Below are 26,390 nucleotides of genomic sequence, written 5' to 3' on the forward strand. Positions count from 1 at the left end.
ACTGTTTCCCTAATATTGTTTTTTTTTTATATATTACATACAGACAGTTTTTACTTTTTTTATTGTTTTATAATATGTATAGATTATCATTAATAATTATAAACAAATAATAATAAAAAGACATATTACATAATTTGTGATGATTTCAACTTCACTGTTTTATACAATTATTTTAGACAACATACCTACTAACTACCGAAAATACGCGTTGAACGAGCGAAGAATATTGTGTATAATTTAGCGTGCGATGAACTTTACGTACGTTGGATGAGCCGGGTGTATGAGGGTATTGTGAGGGCGCGCGGCATGGCGCGTAATGTGCGGGGCTTAATCGTAGAATTATCTGGCTTTATACGCCTTCTTAATACTTATTATAATATATTGGTGAGAAAGCACTGCCTATATTTGATTAAAGGGGGAATCCCCTCTTCATTTGTCATTTAATGATATTTATTTCTATGTAAGTGTATTATATTCACTTCGTAGGTACATATATCTCAAATTCTAATGATTATGCATATGCATTGCATTAAGTTTATATAATATTTAATTGCTCATATACAGTGTATAAAGTTAATTATAAGTATCTCTATGACTGTTAAGCTTGAAATAAAACAAAAAATCAGTAAAAAATATATATTTCGTTTTATTTATCACAGTAAAAAAATTATCTTACATTCTTAATTATTAATAATACGGCTTCAAATCGCAAGCAAGATGGCCGACATAACATGCAATGATAATATAATAGATATAACTTAGAATTTAATTAATCTAGAGGATTTTATATTAATAAGCTTTTGGTCCGAGATGTGGTAAATATTTCTAAGCCTTTCAGTTGAAGAACAATATCTCCTTTTTGAGGTTAACTAAGTATTGTCTTTTGTGCCGATTTTAATGAAAAATCCATCCATTTGATTTTGCCTTAAAAATATGTATGTATATATTAAGATTTGTATCAATATTACAAAAAGTTTTACTTGATCCGAATATTTAAAGGTAGTTATAAAAACTATAAATAAAGTTTTTTTTTTTAATAATGTCTCTCTGTCTTTTAACTGTAAGAAAAGAAAGGGACATAAATATGAATATTAATTTATATTACAAACGATTTTTTTTTATAAATACAAGCATCTGCACCAAATAATATTCGGAAAACAGTTTGTAATATGCAATGCCATGTTTTTTTTAATAATTTAATTTGGCAAGAAAGTATTAAAATCAATGCATAAAAAGTCCATTATATTACTTTTAAAGGCAAAATCAAAGGTCAAGTACATGATAGTTTAAATTTATACAGAATTGAAATTAAATAATAATTAAAATATTATTCAGGGATTATAAAGCAGGGATTAATTACACACTAATTCCAAATAATACTTGGACTGCTTCGAAATGTTATTTTCGTTTCGATTATTTAATTTTTTCGCGACATTCTCTCCTTAAATTGAGTTATTATTCTACTTGCGCCAGTAAATGCAAGTAACTTGCGCTAGTAGGTTCAAATACGCACACAATCTTTATTTTTATAGAGTAATAATTATTCTACTGGTGCCAGTAAACGCAAGTTACTTGCGCTAGCTTATACAAGTTACTCGCGCCAGTTAGTTCAAGTCACTCGCGAAAGTGAATAACTTGCGTCACTAATTGCAAGTTAGTAACTTGCGCCAGTGCATGCAAGTTACTTGCGCCAGTACTGCGCGAACTTGTGAAAGTGTTCGACGAGTGCCGCCATTACAGCTGTGACGGATAAGTCTAGAAGGTTCTGTAGGTAATGTACCGCTTCTTCATCGCCCAGGTCCAGGCTATAGAGAAATTAAAGACATGGTTATTAAAATGGTAAAATTAACGCAATTAATTTGTTGTAGAACAACGGAATTGATTAATTTTTGTCTAGAATAGCGAGGTGTTAGTAGCTTGTAAATGATGTTGTAGTTCTTATGCGTGAAAGGTTTACACACACAAGGCTAATTACCCAGAAAATGATGAAACAATTGAAAGTGAATTTAGATAGCCAGCAAAATCAATTTAAATAAGACAGTTTAACAAAAAAGAAGGCTTTATTTCTCAAAAAAATTACAGCCAATAAATATACTTAATTACGATATGAAAAGAGACAATTAATGGGAAAATTATTTTTCATTTTTAAAAAACTTCGCAATATTATCACAAAAACAAGTTTTTAAACAAAATATAGCACACTAAACTTACCGTAGTTTATCCTGCACTTTCTTAACCGCTTTATCCGGCTCGAGAGCTATGTCTGGTACCGACGCGTCAACCATTAGAGAGAACAAGTTCAGCATGAGGTTAGCGTGTCTGGAAGGATTATTTAATGTATAATAACTTCATTTATATGAAAAATACTTTTATTTCGCACATGGCAAATTCTGAAAATATGGACATAAGGTCAGCCGAGGCAAGTGTGACATAAATTTAAATGGTACAAATTATTTTTTTAAATATTTCGTTACCGTAATAGTCCTATGCCGATATTTTAATTTTAATACATTAATTATTCATTTGTTCAATATTTTAACAATGATTTGTAATGTTCCTAGAAGTTTTGTGTGACATACGTAAGCAAAAAGAAAGGAAGGTTGGAGATTGACACACTTACCCCAGGAATGGGGCAAGTGTAACAGATAGCATTTTTATTTGTTCCTCTGGTTATTGTTGCTGGTCTCTTACTGAAATAATGAGATATTAAATATGTCAACTTAATTTATAATCTAATTCAATAACACGATAGTCTATTCTTGCTTGCAACAGATTTATATTCTAGAAGGGGTAAGTGTGACAGATTTTTCGAGGACTAGTGATGTGACAGTATGTTACACTTCCCCCGGGAAGGTTTAAGCATAATAAAACGTAAATATGTACTTATTAGTTAAATATTATATTTAATTTAAAAAAGTATCTATTACAATTGAAGCCATTTTCTTCTCAAAATCCTCTGAAAAAACTGTTGGTCTCCCATGAGATTTCGATTTTACACCACGAACACCATTTACGTGTTAAATTATAGTTGCTCTAGGAACATTGTAAACTCTGGATGCTTTCAAAGCTGTCATATGCTGCTCCCGTACTGCTTTGACTGCTTCGCGTAGAGTTTCTTGAGAGTATTTATCAGTAGCTTTTCTTTTATAGTATCGTACCATCTAAAACAAAAAAAATGCTTCAATTTTACTTTAAAAAAAATCGTTGTATAAATATATGCTGTCCCATCACTATCATGGTATCCTCATACAAAAGGGCTGGGGTAAGTGTGACTGTGGCACACTTTCCCATGTTAGGTTAGCGGGTGAGGTAAGTGTGACATTGCACATATGTCAAAGAATATCAGAAATTTGGGCACAGAAACATATAAAACTTCAAATACAAATCGTAATACTTTGTCGCTTACCTTTAATTCCTTAAAACAACACTCCAAAACACCAAAAATCACTAAACGCGACGTCCCAGATATCACGGACTTCAATCATAATTCGCTTTGTTTTTCAAAATGGCGTGTCGGTAAAACAGTTGAGTATTTGCTGTGTGTCGATACAAAAATTAATGATGAATAAGTTCTTCTAACGTACGTTAGATGGCGTTAAAACAAATAAACGTGTTTAGGGCGCGTAATTTGAATTTGTTACACTAGCCCCACTGTCACACTTGCCTCGGTTGACGATACTTAAAAATAAATTCATGTAATTTGTTTGCATGATGAGCATTTTTTTATGTCTAAACCTTACTACTATTATCAATGAGAAATATCTTCAATAAAAGGTCTATTACCAGCGCAAATGTAGAAAAACATTTGTGCACTGTCTCCAGAGATCTTAGTACTATCCTGCTATAGTTTCAATTACTATTATTACCATTTTCTGAAAAAAGTTTAGGATTTTTTGAAGTGAAAACTTCTTTAGCGGCGTTGAGCACTTTTTCTGTAATGGGTATAAAATCTTAAACTCGCGTCAGGACACGTGACCTGATCGAAAAAGCGTAAGACGGATACCATTCCAAAATATCAAACATGCTCAACGTTAATAATCAAGTTTTCACTTCTGCCGGCACTCCCCCAGTGCAACCCGTCTTTTTTTTGTCTTTACCTGCGCAAATGAAGGAAAGCCGTATAGCACTGTTTACGGAACTCATGGTAATGCTCCGAGTGGACCCCACCCATGGCTTCCACCATCTCTTTACTGAGTTTCATTGGTGGGGGAAGTGGTTTGGGATCTCTGCCCAGGATGTAACCGAAGTCGATGTGGAATAATGCCCCGGATTTTGTGAGGAGGAGATTGTCCAAGTGACGGTCGCCTACACCTGTGGACAGGTTGAATTGGTTGTTGAAACAGTGTTTAAAGAAAAATTGGTCAATGAATTGCTTCATTGTTTAAATCCTTTTTTTATGCGGTAGGGTATATTTTATTGGTATGGATCGAATAGAATTAGATTCTGTATGGAACAAATTTAAATTTTTTGTTAATTTTATATATTACAGTAACTTAGATATTATAGTGGAAAAATAAATTGATTCCGAAATTTTTGACGGGAAAGTTTTTAAGCGTGTTGTGTGAAATTTCAAGGTCGCGTCATGGCAATACTGCGACGATTTTGTTATCTGTGAAGCTTGCGGAAGCAGTTCCACTTCTGCCACTCACCCAGCAGGTACGTGATGACGCAGTAGCCGGCGCAGGAGCGCAGGTACGTGTCCATGGTGTCGGGGCGGATGCCGTAGGGCGCCGTGTCGCAGGCGCTGTGCTTGCGGAAGAAGTTCTGTATGCTGCCCTCGCTGGCCAGCGCCTCGGCCACCGTCACCGACTCCACGAACTGCAGGAAGCCGTGCTTCGAGCTCGTCGCCAGCACTTTGTACGGCGTCAATTTTAGGTCCAGGTTCTCTCTGCAACCGAGTGTAAAGTGTATCTTTATATGTCACTCAAATATTTATTTATTCAATTAGACTTCGTCTAGAAGCACTTTTGAATCGTCACTACATATTTTTAACATTTACCACCGGCAAGAACTCACTTGCCGCTTGTAAGGGACATTTATTTATTAATGAAAAAATATTGTATAATTCCAGAAATAAAGAATAGGTAAAATAACATTAATGAAAAACATGAACATGGCAAGTGTACATCAACAGAGGCGGCTCGCCCTAAGGAGCGCTGGTGCAGTGAACTCCCATAAATAATTATAATAAAATCATAGTCCTTAATTTAATTATTACCATTAATTATTACTATTTAAAATCAATCGTAATCTTTAAAACTACTGTTAATACCAATGAATATATCCATCATTCCATCATCCCATACACCTGTATAATACCTACTGTATTATGTAACGCGCGAAGCGGAGCGCTCACGATTGCGCTCCAATGAAAAAAGATTTAGTACATTTCCTAATACGAAATCCAATAGGAGTGAAAGAGAGGGTTTTGCCAGAGCCCTGCGCGTGAAACAAAAGATTTTCTATGGAAAAGTAGCAAAATTCGGAGCGCCGCACCCGCAAACGTTGCCGGTTCGTTTTTACCGCCAGGCAGGACAGCGATTGCGCGCGAGGTTGCCAGTTACCACTTCTATAATATAAACAAAACACTCGAGTCAACTTCAATGCACGCGCGCGATTCATGCAATTTTCTAATTAAAATTATAAAATACGTGTTGAAATAGCCTGTAGTTATCAGTATTACTTGTGAGTGTTAAAATGAACAATAATTATAATGTGGCGTTCATTAAAAAGTGTGATAAAACGTTACAAATTCGGCTTGAATGTAAAGCTAAGGGACCGCCACGGCCTGAACTTGATCTTACGCAAAAATGTACGACAAAAACGAAAACATATACGCGTGTGTTTAAATCTGAACAATATGTGAAAACACCGCGGTTGTGATGAAAGCAACAAACTATTTTGTTTTCCGTGTCTTTTATTTAAAGCGGGCGCGGCCGGCGGAGGTGAGAGTTCTTGGACTGAAACGTGCGTTGACGACTTAGCTCATCTTTCAATCAAGATGAAAAAACATTCACAATCTCGGTACCATTTGTTGAATGAACTGCAATTGGCGTCTATCGGTCTTGTCGCTTTAAGTTATAGATATTTTTGCACACCAAAAAGAAAGACGTATCACGTATGCATTTTCTTTATAAGTAATTTTTTTGATAAATTGTACTGCTTTACACCATGTATTTTCAGTGTTTTATTTCAAGTGAACACCCATAAAATTTAGTCACGAGCCGCCTCTGTACATCAAGCGGCCTTTTTGCTTAAAGCAATCTCTTCCAGGCAACCATAAAATAAAGAACATGTACGACAATAAGTAAAACGAGAAGGCACAATCAAAAAGAGAAAAAGAAAAATACTTTTAATCCTTTTATTCAAAAACAGTGAAAAAAGTATTTAATCGGTTAACTCGTTTCATCCGACAAACAATATTTGCTCTTCTATGTAATATTTAAATAATAAATATATTTTCGTTCATTTTATGAAATTAAAAAATTCTGATGACATACAGGAAAAAAATCTGTTTGGAGTACCACAAGGATATGTGTTGGGTCCATTGCTATTCATAATGTATAAGAATGACTTCATACATACATTTCGATTAAATTGTGAAGAAAACCTAAATATTGCGATTTCAGAATTATAAACCGATGTCACTATTATTACAAAGCACTATATGAAAGAAAAACACAGCTTTTTAGAAATCTTAAAATGTTCGGAATAGATAAAAGTAAATAATAATTAAATGGTCACACTGATAGCGAGAGACGCGATGTATTCAATTGGTGAGGGAGCGGCATTCGCATTCAGTTATTGTTCTTTTCAATCGGCGGACGGGCGCGTCAGTAGTTATCCATCGGCCTCCACGGAAGATAGTTGTCTGCCGCGCGCATCGGGAGCGCGTACTCGCTTGTTTGTTACGTGCTGACCACGTATTTAATTAGTATTAAATCGGCCCACGGAATTTTTAATTATATTCATTTAATTGTGGATTCGAGATATTGATAGTAATATCGCGCTGACCGCGAGTTGTTTAATTGTGAAGTGTTAATGGCGGCGTAGTGTGCTTGGCTGTACAGTGGTGACGTACATTCATCGTAAATTGTATCTTTTGTATTAATCTTTTATTATCTATTATTCCCGTAAATATAGTTTTTCCTCCCCAAGGGTGCCCTATTGTTTTTATACTATATGGCTGACCGACTCACCACATATGTACTCATAATCTACGCGACGTGGTAATTTCAGGTATGTACCTAGGGTTTGATTTCGGTAATATTTAACTATTGTTATTTTGGAAAGTGTTGTGTCAACGGTTCGCCGATCCGTTCTTTGTGATACACATAAAAAAACAACATCATTTCTTTTGATTTTATTTTATTTTATCTTACCTCCTCAACAATTTATCCATGAGTGTTATCATTTGCAGGATAAGCTGGTCCTGTCGCAGATCGTCTCCATGCTTGAAGATAGCCTCATACTCGCTTCCCTCAGTCGTGAGGAACGTCAGCTTGCACGGCATTAATGCAGATTTGAATAGACTCGCCTTTTTCGCTACTATGCCCTAAAAATGAATGCATTGAATGAAATATTATTATTGTAATAATGTTATTGGGTATTTAAAGATGCAAAGTGTCAATAAATCTTCAACAATTTTTCCATCAAATACAATTAGGTTAAAACTATTACCAACTGTTCAAACGTTTCAAAATTTTTAAAACAATACATTTTATAGTTATTGATTCTGAATTTTATTTCACTTCATTAATTATTGGTATAATGAAATATTTTTTATTCAATTAATCATGAATGCAATCACGGTCTTAGATTACTAACTTTACCTTACTACATCTTGTTATCGGAAGAAAATTATGTATCACACACACACAAACACAATCACACGTCAAATTCACGTCTGCCAGTTGTACACACAAACACTTCTCTCTTGTACCTTAATAGTGACAGTAGGATCCAGCGGGAAGGGCATCGGCTCGAAGTTGGCAAAGTTGTACTTGAAGTGGTCCGGATCGGCCAATAGTAATTGCAATCTTTCCGCTTTGCGCTGGCGCGAGCCGCTCTCTCGTGCGACGCTCTTGACGAGTCGCACTAGCTTGTCTATGAACACTTGTTGTCGCGCTAGAAATGAGCGTGTTCGTTGTTGTGCACAACTACCTGAGGGAAGAATTTTTTTTAATTATTATTTTTTTCATATAGAGGGTTCATGTGTGGTTACATGTCATGTTTTATTATTTTTTGTTTCTGAGTACTTTTAACCGTGGTTAATGTGTTCATTAACGTTATTGAACCGATAACTAGTGTATGCATCTGTGTTATTGCGTGTATGCGCGTGCGTGCGTAATATGTTCCTGTTGTGCAAGCGTGCAGTTTTATGGGTGTATTAAACATAGGTATGTGAGCGTGTGAGCAGATATTTTTTTGGTGAGTTAGTATATCCTTGTTGCGTGCGTGTGTTTTGCATTTATCACTAGTGTGCGTGTGTTATCTATACGTGAGTGTTGTGTGTGACGTCACCACATGTGCAAGTGACGTCACGCACTCACCCTTGGCCAGGCGGTGCGAGAGGGTGCGCATGACGGCGAGGTACATGCCGCGCGTGGGCAGCGGTCGCGGTGCGTCACCGTCCTCGCACTCGACCAGCAGGTACCAGTACAGGTAGTTGGCGAGGGCGCTGTTGTGGCACGCGCGGCTGATCAGGAACGACGCGAGACTCTGTTCCGCCGGCTCCGTGGGGCTGAACGGCCAATCGGAAGTATTTACGTCATAATTAGTTCGGATAACGCATATCTATTTGTTAGGCGAAAAACTTAATTCTAATGTTAGTACTTAACTCACTCACTCATAGACACATAATGCATAAACAAGTCATTTAGAAACAACACGTGTAGGGTCTAAAGATGCAAAACAAAATTCGAGCAAAATATGTATCGATAAAATTCCATACAAATAGCTATCTATAACGCGTAAATATATCATCATTTCAACGTGCAAGGGTGTTGCTTCTATATAAAAAATTGTTATTCTATGAACATACTAGATTTTAATGATTTCTGTACACCGTTATAAACTTATCAACATAGAAAAATTGCACATTCTCTCAAGTCAATCATTATTGTATATTAAAAATAAAAAAGGACCTAACGTGGAACCCTGTGGGATACCATTTGCATAGCCGAGTCCGGAGATTTTTAATCCATCAACAAAATCTTTTCGATACCGACAATTAGGTAAGAGGCTATTAGATTTAGATATTACTTTTCATTCCATATCAAAATTAAATATTTAACAACGTTTTATGATCGAAAAATCAAATATGCAACAAAGTAAAAAGCTATAGCGAAATCAATTTAAACAAATTGTTTAAATATTTAAATTGAAGCAAAAATTGCTTGGTTTCAGTTTTATTTACTTTTTAATTAAATCTTATAAAATTGAATCCACATTTCCCTAGCTCACGGCACCACGCGTGAACGGCTGGACTGATTTCCACAATTCCTATTTTGTTGTTGTTTTTATTGTCAGGAGAAGGATCTTATCAAATTAAACCTTAAGGAATTTGCGACAAAAATTAGTAAATAAAAAAAGACCATAATATGTGCCAAGCAAACGTGTCAGAAGTAAAACTTCTTTGGCAAGATTCAAAGGAACGGGAACTATGCGATATTCTTTGAAAACCGTAAAAGCCGTAAGCGGAAAAAATGAAAATGAAAAATATATTTATTTCATACACGCAATTTTTCAATGACAGAAAATTGATGGGTCCTCCTAGTAAGTTTACAAAACCCTGAGTCAGGAGGACCCGCTCTTCCTTAACTAAAGTTTACAAATATAATACGTGAGCGTATGTATGTGTGTGCGTGTGATAGTGAAAAAGTGAAATATTACCTGAATTCAGCATTATCGTCGAGTGTTTGTATCGTTGAGTCGGAAGCCCCCTCTTCCGCTGTATCCGAATGTCGACTACTAGTTGATGTTGTCATTTCACTTGCTGTTAGTCCTTAAAAAGGTTTATTTACCTTATTTATTTTTTGAGTGGCAACTTCTTTTTAAACATTTATTTATTTATTTAATAAAAATTAAATGTACTTACTTACCACACCAAGTTAAAAATAGTTACAATTATACAAAAACGGATTAATACAGTACATAACATTATGTAAACATCTGTCAAAAATGACTTTAATCTGCTAATAAGTTTCATTTCAAGAATTATTTTAACACCAAAAATAAATTTTTTAGTTTAATATAAATTTAGAGATCAATTTTCAGGAATTTTTTTACAATAATAAAAAAATATATAAATCTCACCAGACGCAGAAAGTAATGTGGCCTGGCTACCGCGGTGTTGCGGTCGGATCTCTCCCTCAGTCGGTATCGCCAACTCTTTCCCACAAACTCGCACGTATTCTATACAAAATAATTGTATCGATATTATTTAGAAAGCCGTTGAGAAATTGTGTGAATTTGAATACTGTCAGACTATGCAGAACATTAAATTTCAATCAGAACATTAAATAATTTTATCAGAACATTAAATTTCAAATCAGGACTTCCGAGTTATTTATTTTTTTTTTTATTATGAATAGGCAGAAGTTTGGCCACAATCCCACCTGATGGGAAGCGGCGATGTGGCCTACTTTGCCTATTTCAAGGACATGTTTCTGTCAAAAGGTCACAAATAATGGAAAAAATATTTTTTTTACAAAATCTAAAAATATCCACCTACCTTCATGTATTTCAAGGAAGTCTTCATACTTCAACGCTTGTACTAATTGCAATAAATACAACAGAAGATCTTCATCGGGTGCCTGCTTTAGTCTGGATATTGCGTACCTGTTAAATAAAAAAATTGTTTTAAATAAGAACTATTTCAGCAGTTAATCTAACAGAGAATATAAATAAAATGACCTTTATAGTTTATTAATTTAAAGAGTTAGTGAAAAATGAACATGTAGTGTGCATATAGTGAATTTTTTATTAAATTTAAGTGAACTTAAAGTTGACCATTTGGCGTTGGACTTTATTTTGAGCATACTTAGGTAATTTTCGCAGCAAAAAATTAATATTTTCTTTTATAATTTTTGTATGTATAACTCACTTTCTTACAGCGGGATGCGTGAATTTTGGTGTCAATAATTCAAGGGCATCTTCTACGTCCATGGGCGCCCATTGTTTCATCATTGCTAATGCTTGACGTACCTCACCTGAATATTTAAATTTATAATTATTAATTTTTGTAATTATTATTTTTTGTAATTTTCAAAGGTAAATATTAAATTAAATTTTGTACCTGGTCGATTCCAATTGACACATTCTAAAAACTTGGTGAGTGCTCTTCGATGAGTTGACAGATAAAATCTGAAAAAAAAAAAAAAATTTTTTTTATCATAAAAAGTACTTTAATCCATTTGTCCAGAAATACGGAAATATAAACGTACTGCCAAAAAGCTCTATAATTTGTGCTCTGCTGGGTCTATTTCTGGAAAGTTGCAAGGTACACCCACCCAACTTCAACAAAACCCTCAAAATCTCCTATTCCAACCATCTTTTCCCACTTTTCCTGGTCCAACCAATTCTTACCGATACTTCCATATAAGATCCTGTTCATCAGCGGACAGCGGTGCCGGTGGGCTGGACAATGATCCCGCAAGACGATCCCTCTCACCGGCTGAGCTAGAAGTTACTACTTAGTGTATTAGTTATCATTACTCACTCCTACGTCCAGAAAGTCAGGAATACTTGTGTTACTGCCAAAAAGCTCTGTAATTTGTGTTCTGTCAGGTCTTTTTCTGGAAAACTGCGTGTCCTAGCAAGATCTTCCCACCCAACTCCAACAAAACCCTCAAATCTCCTAATCCAATCATCTTTTCCCACTTTTCCTGGTCCTAAACTGATTCTTACCGATACTTCCATATAAGATCCTGTTCATCAGCGGACAGCGGTGCCGGTGGGCTGGACAATAATGCGGCAAGACGATCCCGCTCACCGGCTGAGGGCTTCGCGTCTCGAGCTGGCGCTACACCGCGGACTGAACGAGCAAGGCGATGCTGTTTGCTTTCTATTAGGTTCTCCTGGGTAGAAAAATATGAGATTTTTTTGTTGGTACTTCTTGATGAAACAGCATTATCAACTAATAGACTTCAAAATAAAAATTCACTATTGATGGACATTTTTTGAACATAGAAAATGGCGTCAAATACATATATAACAATTGTTTAATTACAATCATAATAGCTTGCATGAAGTCCTTGCTTTACCTGTAGTATTTCGTAATCGGGTACGGTCACAATTTCAGCTTGCGCTCTGAACTGGTACATTTCGTCGCCGTCTTGTTCGTAGTACACTACTGCGTGCTGAAAAGTAATAGATAATTTCATTATTATTTTTTCTAATATGTATTATTGATGTAGAAAAAATAATAATGAAATCACGTGATGTTTTTTTGGCATTTTAACATATTACATGTTATATACAAAGTCCAAATAAGTATTTAGATTACTTTAGTAATCTATACTATAATATTATAAAGCTGAAGAGTTTGTTTGTTTGTTTGAACGCGCTAATCTCAGAATTCCTTCGGTGTTAGATAGCCCATTCATCGAGGAAGGCTATAGGCTATATATCATCACGCTAAGATAAACAGGAGCGAAGCTAGTATGAAATAGCCGGATAAAAAATCTTTATCTGACCAGTTATAACAATTTTTATATGTATTTACATATTTATAAAGAAATCCTTACATCAACGCCATCTATCTGAACTGTCGGGAACTCGATCATGAGGTACATATAGTTGGAGTTTCTCTTTTCTTTTTCGTTGATCATTTCAATCTCTCTGAATGTGAGTCTGTCGAGCCAGTCCACCTGAGAAACATTAAAATAATAACTTTAAAAATATCGTTACTTAATAAAATGAAGTTTAAAATGTACTCCTTGATTTCTATATCTAAAGAGAGAACGAGACAACACATTTGGATAATATATAAAATCTGATCAATAGCTTTTATCTGTAAAAATTATATTAATAACTTACCCATCTTTACAACCTTAAACTTGCAAATTTGGACAACCACTACCACACTAAATTCTAATACTTTTCAACTGATAACCTAACAGACATACACAATTTCTATTCAATTATCACACGTGTAGATACGTCTTAATTTAAACAGAAGACACTATTTCTAATAAAATAGGACACGTGTATCAATGGTACTCGAACCGTGACGTAACTCCCATATATATTATCAATTATAGAACAGGTTCATTCGGCCTTCCATCTTTGTTTATAAACATCGGTGCTATTTCATAAGTTATTAATTATGTAAGCAATAACCAAAGCCTTTCTAACCTACATAAGGTTTGTGAATATTTAATTGAGTGCCATGAATGGAATTGATAGTATTTTTTATCTTAATAGTCTAATAGAAATCTTTTATTTTGTTATATCTTTTGTCAAATCTACTTTCTAGTCGTTAATTCACTATACTTAACCAAATTATTTGGTTTCTATTGTATTTTTAAATGGTAGTTTTTAGAAAAACATGGAAATTCTGGTACATGTCTCTATTTTAATATAAGATTTTTTTTTGACGCCTTCTTAATATAATTTTCTTATACTTAGTCATAGTTTGAAAAAACTATGTTGAAAAATAAGGTGGTAAGTGTTACCCACCTACAAAGTTTTTTCTTGTTTTTGTAATTTATAACTTGATATTTCAAGTTTAACAATAAAGTGTAGATGTACAGCAAACTAATTACTTAATTATTATTATTATCCAAAAAGTAATATTGCCATTAATATGGTAATGTTTAAAATATAATTACAAGTATGACTTCATTTATTCTTATTACGCCTTTGGGATGTTATTATTTAAATAATGCAATTATTTTGTGATTAAAACGAATTAAATATATCATTCTAAATAAACATTAAATTAAATATAGCAAGAAAAATTTTATATATTCAGCCATTCAATTACTACGTTTAAAAGAATTAAATGCTTTTTCATTTTTCATTTCAAATAATTCTTTATTTTTTGTGCCCAAAATAGTTGATGATGTCACACAATCAATGTCAACACTCCCCAATTCACATATACGCATAAACATATCTACACGTTGATATGCTTGGTACTAATTCATACAAAATTCGTTCCCTTATTACGTACATACTTAACTAAAAGATCAACTCACCTTTGGCATGTGGCCATTGCGATGTTTCTTGGCCAGCTTGGCCAGCCTCTGCATCTGCTCCTTGCCCCTATCCGGCGCCTTGCCTGGCGTCTTCTCACTTCCCTCCACGCCGGGCCACACGCGAAGATCGAACATCCCCTTTGGGACAAACAGTAACTTCTTGAGCTGACCCACGAGGTACAGGTAACACTTCTTGCAGGCGTTCAACGTACTCGTCGAATTGCCCATTTTAACGCGCACAAATCATATCAATTCACTACACTATCACTTGTCAATTCCTCCATGCTCCAAGCTTTCCCGCTTTTTCGATACATTAGTGTTTAGAGTTCTAGAAAGCGCGGGAGTTTGAAACGCACTGAACTATCTTGCAGGATTGTGACGCAACGATAGCTGAGGTCAATATAAACATAATGGAGCAATTATCGATCATTATTTATATGTGGGCGGGGCGGCATATCAGCGAGGATCCAACTTGATCTTATGAGCTCATAGTTACGCAGAACTAACTACTAACTTGAGGCTCGAGAACAAAAATCTAAATGGGTGCTAAAAGTTCTGAATTTTCAGAAGCACAGAGTACCTATGCCTATAACCTATACCTACAATGGACGGTTTCAATGAAATTTTATAGCAGAAATGGTAAAAATCATGAGATAAATGACTTTTCTCTGTAATTTCCAGACTTGGTAGAAAAGTGCGCTTTACGCTGCGGTGTAGCATAGAAATTTACAACTTCTATTCAATTAATATTTTCACAAAAGCCTATGACCATTTCTAAAGTTCCAACTACCTTTACAATATACATACATATATCGAAATACATGCAAATTCGTATAGAGGTATACATGTAATGTAGACCGCCTCCTTGGTACAGTGGTTGACGCGTGAGCGTAGAACCGAGGGGTCCTGGGTTCGATTCCCGGTGGAGACGAAGAAAAAAAAATGTCTCGGTCTGGCAGGACACAGAAGGCTGATCACCTACTTGTCTCTAAAGAAAATCGATCAGTGAAACAGATGTATGAATAATGCATCTGCCCCTTACCCCACTAGGGGACACGGGACTTCACTTTTATACATGTAATAAGCACTAAGGCATAAATATACAGTTTAAGTATAATGGCTGGTTCAGACAAGGTAATACCATAATTATTTGTACCTATTAGAATAGGTTTTACCTCTGATAGTAAATAATTATCCAAACTAATTAGTATTCCTCGTTTCAAATGAGTGCTCAACGCTTATGAAAATGCAAAAATATTTTATTTTTAGAAAACTTAATTGCATTAAGCTTATTTGTAATAAAATGTCTCACGTAACCTTTAAACAGATGTCATGAACCCGATAAATATTTACTTTGTAGTTTATATCCTACTACTATTATAAAGGCGAAAGTTTGTAAGTATGGATGTATGGATGTTTGTTACTCTTTCACGCAAATACTACTGAACCGATTACAATGAAATTTAGCACACGTATAGAGGGTAACTTGGATTAACACATAGGATAGATTTTATCCCGGAAATCCCACGGGAACGGGAACTATGCGGGTTTTCCTTTGAAAACGCGGGCGAAGCCGCGGGCGGAAAGCTAGTCGAACATAAAGGTAATAAATAAACTCGTAATGTTATAAGATTAATTGAATCAAACAGTGTGCCAGTTGTTTTTTATATTACGCAGTTAAAATAACAACTTGAAGACTCTTCTAGAAAAAAACATTCTAAGGAAAGTTGGTATACTCTACCATTAGTAAGCTTACATATCCCGGAATATATTTTAATCACATTTATTTAATTATATGTATTTAATTGTTTACTTTAAGTTAATGTTCCTTTGACAGTTTAAAATACATAACTATATTTTTATACATAACGTCATATGTGGATAAGACCTTCAAACCACCATTAGGTAGTCATAGTTGAATTATTCCAAGGTTTTTATAAAAAAAGGTCGATATCTAGTCGAGCCATAACTACGCAAAATTTTAAAAATATACCTATGTAATACGATTTGTAGTGACAACATTATTATTTGTAATCTAATTATTTTGAATCGTTAATTGCGGAGATCAAATTAGCATTTAGATGTATCTATGAAACAGTTGAAGATGTTAATGATATACCTACCTATTGCTGCTTTTGTTTCTGATTATTATGAGAACTAGCTTCCGCCCACGACTTTGTACGTGCACCCCCGTTTTTCCCCGTTCCCGCAAGAATTTCGGGAAATCCTTTCTTAGCGGATGCCTACGTCCTAACATCTACCTGATCTTTTCGGAAGATCTGCTAGTCTGGTATTCTAGCATCTATTTATAAAAATGCATAGTAACATTCACATGAAAAACAAAACGAAAACCTACGGTATGCAAATAAGAGAAACAAAACACCGAAGTAGGAAATAAAAGTTAAATATAAGTACAACAATGAAAAACGTTTTAAAAAACTCATTTTCGAAATAGCTCCATAGCACAAGTTACTGGATATTTTTTTTATTTTTTTTAATAAGATGTTGCCTTCAAAGTTTTTTAACCCTGATTTACCAAGTTTATATGTAATTTTCATTTTGATTTCATATAATTTTTTGGATCCGACATATTCTTTAAACCTTGAGTTTGAGATAAGGCATGTCCTTTGTCAACGTAACTTAATTATTGTTAAAACTTTTTGAGTAATTAATGAAAACGGAAATGCATTTTTGCAGCTTATCTTGTTAATTAAAAAAATGCTTTTTTTATTTACTTATAAAAAATGCTGGAGATACATTTTCCTTGTCATATAAACTATCGCTCATATTTATTAAAAAATCTCTAGGTATCAATAATTAACATGTCTTTGAACTGTTTGGCTAGACAAAATGCTAAATTTTATTCTAATGGTATAAGGATAATATCTAATATGTATATTCGACATCCTACGCTTTTACCATAAATTTGAAAGTTCACATATTAAGAATCAATTTTTATGTAACAAATATTAAAAGTAGGGCAAGAGTTATAAATTTATAATTTAGTTATGTGATTATTATTTATTTTTTAACTCTTTTAGGAATCGTCATTCTTTATTCGAACCGCTAGGGACTTGCTTCCTGAATCTGTGTTCCCCAACTAGTACAATTTGGAGGTCTTCAAGAGGAGAGTGAACAGGTACATTTTAAGGAAGCGCGCTCGATCTTAGGCCACATCTCAGCTTACCATCAGGGAGATTGTGGCCAAGCGCTCCCCTATAGTACAATAAAAAAAACCTAGTTACTATGGTAGAGGTTTTCTTGATAGATTCATAACATTAAAATCAGCTCATAATTTTTTTTTCATCTACTTAACAGATGAGGGTACATTGTTCTAATCCCGGATATTGGACCATTTTTAATGGAGGTATTTAATTTCCCCTAAACCGATTTAACCTGAATAGAGTTGCGGTCAGAATACTAAAAAATTTTAATTATTATTAGGTACCTACTACCTACTAGAAATTAAAGATCGAAGAGTAAAAAAATATTTGAATACACACAATATGACCGTGCATTATGAATAAAAAATGCATTAATTAAAATATAAATAATCAATTAAGCAATGCAATTAACATGTTATCGTTTCCGCTTTTTAAATTGGAATAAAAATATAACATTTACAAAAAAATGTGAAAACAAGACATAATTCTATAGTCTGTGTTTTTTCTTATTATTTTGTTTCTGGTGCAAATAAAGTATTTATTCATTGATTATTTATTCATTCATTCATTCACATAATTTTATATTGAAATAATCCTGATTTACTTCTCAAATAAAACAAAAATCTTGTAAAAAGATGGAAGTAATAACTTTGTTTTAACTTTTCTTAAAGTAGAACTTTGTAAATTATTTAATCAGTAGAAAGCTGGGTAAGTAACATAGGCTGTATTATATTTTATTGTTCCGGTTAACAGGGGCTTAGCTTGTACTGCAGAAGCGAAGCAAAAATCTTAAAACAAGTCATCAATACACAGTTACCTAGATGATTTCTTTTTTACATTAAAGTTTGTTAAAATAAATAAACACAGAGATTTAAAAAATGTTCAGCACAGAGGGAGCTTTTATCGAAAACATTGTGATATTTTTTTGGTAGGTATAACAAAACTATTTATTTTAGGATTGAATCCATACTATCCATACTAATATATATGTATTATAAATGCGAAAGTAACTCTGTCTGTCTGTCTGTTACTCAATCACGCCTTAAATACTGAAACAATTTGCATGAAATTTGGTATAGAGATATTTTGATATCCAAGAAAGGACATAGGCTACTTTTTATCCCGGGAAGTAGGATAGGTTTATCCCGGAAATCCCACGGGAACGGGAACTATGAAAGAAGAAAGAAAGAAAGAAATATGCGGGTTTTTCTTTGACTGCGCGGGCGAAGCTGCGGGTGGAAAGCTAGTTATTTATAATTATATGTATAATAGGTCCATTTAAATCCCATCCCATGGGATAAGTTTATGAAGAACGATAAGATTTTGGAAATACATATATTATTTAAATTGAAATTGATAAATATACAGAATAATAAAATTACCGATCAATATAAAATCATAAGTTATTTTAGTAAATAAAATTCGCATGCACCTATTAGATTTTTAATGAAACATATTTAATTAAAAATATTTTAGCAAACTTTGTTTTTCGATAAAACAATAAATAATACGTTAGGACAATCGATCAATAGAGAAAAAAGTAGGTTGATTTACGTCAACCAGCTTTACGAAGGCTGCAGAAGCACAAATTTTTCACACAACACTGACAAAAAAATCTAATTTTTAGCAAACCACTGTTTTCATTACTGCGAAACGTTTCAAAACAATAACAATTAAAACCGCCATTTCCAAAAACAACAGCAATTCATAATTTATCTAAATTAAACCAATAAACACCCCTAGTTTATTCAATAAACATTCTACGAGATATTCAACTATAAATCTCATGTTTCAATAACATTTGTACAGAAACCAAAACTGTTTGTAAACAAAAATTAACATAATTTTATAAGGAAAATACTTCGATCAACGTGTGCAATATTTCGCGACGTCAAACAAACTAAAACATAACTTGTAGATATCTACCGACTTCTGAATAATGTTATAAAAACCGGTCCTCAAATGCAGTACGCCATCAGATTAAATGTACAAATCGTGTTAACTGTTTAGTATTTATTTTATCAAACAACATACACGACTTTTATTATTGTAAAATTAATTAGTAATGCTAATATCATACAAAGAAGAGATGTTTATTTTTGTATGTATGTCATCACTAGGATACGGATAAACTATAATAAAGCTTTGAGTCTTCCCGCTGTCTGTCAGTCCCTATGTATGCTTAGATCTTTAAAATTACACAACGGTTTTTGATTTGTTTTTTTTTTTAAGTGAAACTTCTTTATCGGGGTTGGACAAAAATTTAGTGTAACATTTTTGCGTTACGCCGTACGCGTGACATTTTTTTTAATAGATAGTGGTTTTTGAATAAAGTTTCAGTAAATTATTGATTAAGTTTTAGAAAAAGCTGGTGAGCCACAAGCGGAAAGCTCGAAACGAATAAGTAAGTAGGTATACTCAAAAGCTACTGTGTATTCAATATCATTTTTAAACATTAAAATAATGTTAGTTACATTTAAACAAAGATAAGAAAGTTAATTAATATTACAGTTTACAACCTAAAATTTAAATATTATACATAATAATATAGATAGAAATTAGAATAGGTAATTCCAATCCACGTGATTCTAACATTCGAATAAACGAACCCGTTTTAAAAATTATAATAATTTTACAATTTAATTAAGGATGATTTACATGTCTCGCGACGAATGCACTTTTGACTGGTTAATGGCTAAAAACGTTTTTATAAAATAAAAAATATAAGTCGTAAGGTACCTACCTAATATACTTAGTCAGTTGCGCGTTTTACTCATTTAGTAGTATGTATTTAGTATCTCATAAAAAGCATTATCTATGTATAAGGTATAAAGTGTCTATTTGTGATATTCCTAGGTAGGTACGTACTTAAAAACGACTGAAAGGTTCTAAAAACATTTGCGTAGATATTTTAGAATAATAAATTAAAAAGTATGCTGCCATAGCTTTATTTTTTGCATCATTGATATAAATATGGCTTATTTAAATCAACGATCGGTATTCGGTACATAATTAATTTAGAGTACGGTAGCGGCATTTCAGCTGAATGCCACTGTAGGTAGTTTGAAGTTGTTTTGGCATCATGTGATTTCGTTCACACGTTAGTTGCTTGTAAATTGTAATTATGTAATTGTATGGGAATATTCCAGAAACAATAATAATATTCTTTATTTTTTTAAAGTTTAAATCATTGAAGCTATAGACACCGAAATAATCGTAAAAATGCGGACATGAGACATTGTTAAACGTGAATTTTTTTGGATCGGCAAAATGAGGGTAGGTTCATATTAAATCTCATGATGTGTATAGTTGTATTAGACAGGTATGTTTCATACATAGAGAAGTAAAATTATACAGAAAAAAATCCATATCTATTCCACTAAGGTCTAAGAGCCTGCACATAGCCCGATTCGTGAATTTATAATCTATACTAATATTATAAAGAGGAAAGGTTTGTTTGTATACAGTATGTATGTATGTATGTATGTATGTAATATGTATGTATGGTTTTCACGCATAAACTACTGGAGCGATTTTGATGAAATTTGGCACAGATAACCTTTAGACCCTGAGAAAGAACATAGGCTACCTTTTTTTTGCGAAATATGTACCACGGGCGAAGCCGGGGCGGACTGCTAGTCACTATATAAAAAGTCGCTGTTGTACCACGCTGTGCGTTGAACGGGTAAGCTAGTTTCAAGGTTCGTTAAATATTTATTATTTTTAAAATAAGTTTATTTACTTTAATTATTATAAAATACACGATTTCGATATTAATTATTATTATAGTAACCTTCGTGTGATAAAGAACACAATGGATTAAATAAAATTGTGTGAATGCAAAAATTATAGTGTACCTTTCGTTACATTAACCTTCATAATGTTTTAAAATATTTAATAATTTACATTTTGCATAAGTAGAGATAAGTTTATACTACATATTATATGCTTTTAGCACAATCCTAAAAAACACGATTTTATTCGTATTTTTTGTTACTAAACAAAGGAGAATGGGCAAATTGGGCCTGAAACTTGGGCTAAGACCAATACACACGAAATATTGTTTTTGTGATAGATCATTACACATACCTTACGAAAAAAATAAAATAAAAAAATAAATCAACCGGGTTCTTGTACAGTCAAGGCAAAAAGTTTTATTTATTTGGCTATTATTTTGCGCACAATAACGGTGTTTTTAATTCGAGTGAAGTAAATATAAATCTAAATGTCACTGGAGTGACTGAGTTTAACCACAAAAAACGTCTAACTACGTTGAATTATAATAAACACGGTATAGGTACCTGTTACAAAACATAATATTAGTGTATTTCGGTTATTAGAAGGCTTAAGATTAGTACGTATTTGTAAGTGAAAGTGAATTGGAGTAACATAAAGATATTGTCATTGTCTTATAACAGTTATTTATTGCAAAAAATATTATACACAAAGAAATAAAACTTGATGTGACTGTACAAAAACCCGGTTGATTATTTTTTTATATATATTTTTCCCGTTATGTATGTGTTATGATCTATTATAAAAACAATATCTCATGTGTATTGGTCCAACTCAAGGGTTCAGGCCCAACTTCCATAGTAAAATGCCCATTCTCCTTTTCATGAGTTGTACTAATAACACAGCAAAATAAATTAATTTGTTTTTATTATAATAAAATATAGGAGCACAAATACTAGTTTATTAGCCGGTTTGTTATATTTTTAGCCTAATAAAAAAGAATTGTATGAATTTTGATATAAGTATGGATAGTTTGAACTTCATACAAAACTTTTCTTAGAATAACTCGATAAAGCTACGTTTGGTCATTTGTAATAAAATGTACAGAATATTTGCTATTAAAATATCTTCTTCAGTCAATGATAAGAAAAAATATTCGTTTAAAGTGTATGCAGTATAAAAAATTTATTTGACCTCCGCAATCGGAATGTGAATCCAATTTTATGAATACTTCGTATTGTTACCTCTTGATGTAACAACATTTTATATCAAAAAAAAAATAATAAAAATCTATTTTTAAAAAAGACACAATTCACTGGTTCAAAATAAATGTAAATAATTTGGAAAATCCAAAAGTGCACGCCTCATAATTTTTTTTTAATAAATATTTATTAATTATTATTTTTGTTTATTTAATAACAATTAAACCACATCGAATCAGACCCTGAAAAATGAAAGGGTTCTATTCCTGAGCATACTCAAGCGTAAGAGAAAAAAAAAGACTCGATTAGTAAAGTATTTCGGTCGCTATCGTGTTAACAAGAAAAAGGATCCGCACATACAGACACACGGACGTCCAAGACAGAACTTTTTTAAACTGTTTTTTAACTAGTTTAAATAACAAAAATGACATCAAAAATATCATGAACGTTAAAAATAGTGTTTTTTCTTAATATGTGTGTGTATGTATTATCTTACAAGTGCAATGTATGATACATAAAGACATTTTAAGTTTGAAAAATCAGATGTTTTTCGCGAAGTGACAGTAGTACCCACCTCAACGCTTCGCTTATGAGGCGTGCAAAAGTGGTACTAGTGAATTGTGTTGCACTTTGTTATAATACAACTTTCTCACCTGTCTCAACATGCCATGTTTGCCAAACAGCGAGATGGTTGTACCACCAACCACCATCAGCTTCCCTGGCCCAGCGCAGTCATATATTGTCATGGCGAGTATAGCATTACGAGGCAAATCACTGTAGTACACTGGTAGTGTTACCCATTCATTCCAACTATGAACAGAGACATATATCTTCGTTTTAAGGGTGCGTATAAAGCAAAATTACCAATCTTCTATTAGATGATACATGTAATATTCAAGACCAAGTCTAAAAAATAAAATATATATCAAACTAGATGATATGTTCAACGATTCTGTTTAATCAAAAACATAAAATATTAAAATTTACTTGATAAAAAAAAATCACCAAGTTAGCTCTAATTTTCACACTTTCACGTTTTCTACTTGACATGGTAATACTTATGATTTTTTTTTCATAAACAATTATATTAAAACATTTGCAAGATATTTGTTAGAGCATTTTGTGTAATTACTTTTAGTTTTGGTTTTATCTGCGATAAACCACTTTTGGCGCTCTTTTTTTCTCGAGATAAACGTTTGGTTTTGTCACGATAAAAGGCATGCAACATGATATGTTTTCATATTAAATCAAATTGAAAACACGTCATGTTGTTTTTAGTATGTGTATGGTAATTATTACAGAAAACATTGTAACAGTTACAGTTATTTGAATTGATTTTAACTCTTTGTAGACAATACTTTAGAGTTTGATTTTACGCGAGTATTATACATTTATAAATTAAAATCGCATTTAAAATTCAACAAAATATTTAAATTCTTGTAGATGATTTTATCTGGTCTTAATTCATGAACATCAAATTATGACTCTCATTTTAGTTGTAGTTAGGGTTCACTTACTTCCATCTATTAGTGAAAGCTTTATATGACGTAGTGACTGGGAGTGCTAGAGGGACCCCATCGCACAACACTTGGCAGGTCACAAAGAGATCGGAACACCCTTCCTGGTATAGCCCAGAGAATTTTAGCATAGGATCGGAGAGCAGCTTGTCATATTCAGGCTTAGATCGCTTTCCTTCTAAAGTACCACTGAAATGTAAGTAATAAATATGAATGATATTTAGAAGTAAAACACTTTCAACAGATGTGCTTAGATATTATTTTCATAATACCTGTGGGTGTTGGTGATTTAAAGTAGTTTGAAATGTTTATCAACTTTCATCAACACATTCTTTCAAATTATGCGTATTACATGTGACTATGTGTGACTAGATTTTGTATGAAAAAACAAGCATATTGTAAAAAACAATAGTCCTAATTAGCAAATTCAATAGGGCTTATTTTTCAATCCTCGGTTAAAACTTATTCATCGAATAACGTATTAAACTACCATTTCAAAAATATATTATATTTGTCCGTATTTGACAGTATACAGGTGACATTTTAAAATGTTCGTGTAATACTTTATTGGACGCATAAATTTTAACCAACGATTGAAAAATCGGCCCCTAATTGAATAAACGATTTGAATTTGAACTTTGAATATTGCTGGTTTTATATACTTTTACCATACCATACAATCCAGACAAAACTTAGGTAAATAGCTAGTTTTAAATAAAAAACAAATACAGAGTAGTGGGTGACATTCTACTTTTTACACTTGTTGTGTTAGGAATGGAATGTGTAAATTGTAATATTTCACGCATGAGATATTAGAAAATGATAAATTCTATCACACAGGTTTTCTAGTAAACTAGTGAAGAAAAAAGTAACATATTATATTTATACTTTCCACTAGTCTCTTTCAAACTATAAATAAATGAATTATATGCGTGTTAAATGTTTTTTAAATATTTTGATTACATATAAATTAAATTTAAGTCTACATACATTTTTATTTCAACTTTGTGGTCCAACGATGAACTATACACATAGTAAAACTTATCGTCCATTTCGTTCATTTTGAATGTTTTTTATGCACACAGCTTAATATATATTAATTTATTTAACTAATAAATTGCAGTTATTTTCATTGTTTGCTTCTTTTGCCAAAATCAGTGGGTCGACACTTAGAACATCGTTTTGGTTAGGATTCCATTATCAAGCAATTTTAAACTTCATTCAATTGACATAGAGTTCAAATTATTTTGTACTTTTCCAAGATCTAAGGGCGAGTCTGGCATGCCAACATTTAGAAAAAATAAAAATATTTCTAATGTTGGCCTCTCCGATGTAATCATATATTATAAGATTTAATATTTTAGTTTTAATTATTTATTATTATTTCTTCTTTTTTTTTAAACCTTATTTTTGTACATTTTAATTTTAAGCTAGTACATTTATAAATTATTTCTTTCTTTCTTCGATTTCTTGTCAATGGTTAAGACTTAAGCATAGACAACGTCTTGATGTTGATTCGTTGTTTGTTAATTTGAATTCAAAATGGCGTTTTATTTTGTTTTGGTGGAAGTTATACAAAATTTGTTCTTCATATATCGTAGATTTTGTTATTTACTCAGTTAATCAAAGTGTACATTGAATTTGTTAATTTGTAGTATTTCTGCCAAAAGTGAAAAAAGAAGAAAAAGTGTTATGTGTAAACAATGTTAAAATCTTTGTGTGTACTTAATAATTATTTGATTTATGACTTAATATTTGCAATATGTACCCAATGAATGTTATTATATAATTATAAATATTATATTAAAATAAACTTATTGATCTACATTGTTGGTGTTTTATTTTTAATTTCCTATAAATTTGAATAAGGATGAGAACTAGTAGTGATGTTACCCAGCATCGAAAATTTTATCGATATCGATATGAAGTTTTATCGATAATATGCACTCAAAAAGACATCACTAGCACGTCAACTTTTAAATGTTGGCAGCAATGTGTGTCATTTTTGACGTAAGTGAGCTTATGTTGGTATATATGATTCGCCCTTAGCCAATACATGCATATGTGTGCGTGAGCTCGAAATCAAAGTACTGAGTGCCGTCTCTTACTATATTACTTGCTCTGTGGCCAAAATCTGATTTGTTTTGGATAGATAAAAATTTATCTGTTGATTTATTATTGTCAAATGTCATTTATGACTTGAGTCTTGAGATTGCTATATATGAAAATTTGTTTAACTCATGGAACTATATATACTACGTATGGAACCCACACTCCCTAAGAAAAAGTAAAGTCAAAAAATTTGACCTTGAATCTTATCGTTTCCCCTCCGTCTCTTTCTAGTTACGGTGAGTCATAATATATATAGTATGTCTATATTTCCGTGGGGTGAGTATAAATGTAAAAAATTCAGGATATTAAGGAAAAAAATAACGGATACATCAATTTTATTCGTATTAAAATTTTACTATAATACTAGATTTTGCCCGCGACTTCGTCCTCGTTGAAGTCATAAAACATAAAATCCCATTTATCCCGTGGGGATTTCGGAATAGCCTTTCTAAGTGC

At 32.6% G+C, this 26,390-nt stretch overlaps 1 protein-coding gene across 1 annotated transcript; it reads right to left on the bottom strand.

The window, feature by feature from the left end:
• Nucleotides 1-622: 622 nt before the first annotated feature.
• Pi3K59F (phosphatidylinositol 3-kinase 59F) lies at nucleotides 623-24,974 on the bottom strand. Its single transcript, XM_090112998.1, has 19 exons — nucleotides 24,813-24,974; nucleotides 23,823-24,011; nucleotides 22,959-23,115; nucleotides 14,205-14,342; nucleotides 12,750-12,872; nucleotides 12,267-12,362; nucleotides 11,911-12,080; nucleotides 11,300-11,367; nucleotides 11,108-11,213; nucleotides 10,736-10,842; nucleotides 10,318-10,416; nucleotides 9,895-10,006; nucleotides 8,553-8,743; nucleotides 7,943-8,163; nucleotides 7,383-7,555; nucleotides 4,650-4,888; nucleotides 4,098-4,311; nucleotides 2,212-2,319; nucleotides 623-1,805 (listed from the first exon to the last, which is right to left on the bottom strand). Exons 1-19 carry the CDS (start codon nucleotides 24,881-24,883, stop codon nucleotides 1,682-1,684), a joined length of 2,706 nt encoding a protein of 901 aa, XP_089969124.1. The 5' UTR covers nucleotides 24,884-24,974; the 3' UTR covers nucleotides 623-1,681.
• Between the last annotated feature and the right edge of the window lie 1,416 nt (nucleotides 24,975-26,390).

The sequence above is a fragment of the Colias eurytheme genome, chromosome 19 (assembly GCF_061535395.1).
Source record: "Colias eurytheme isolate Ceu_HAF_F1 chromosome 19, ilColEury1 Martin Lab GWU primary, whole genome shotgun sequence".
NCBI classification, from domain to species: Eukaryota; Metazoa; Arthropoda; class Insecta; order Lepidoptera; family Pieridae; genus Colias; species Colias eurytheme.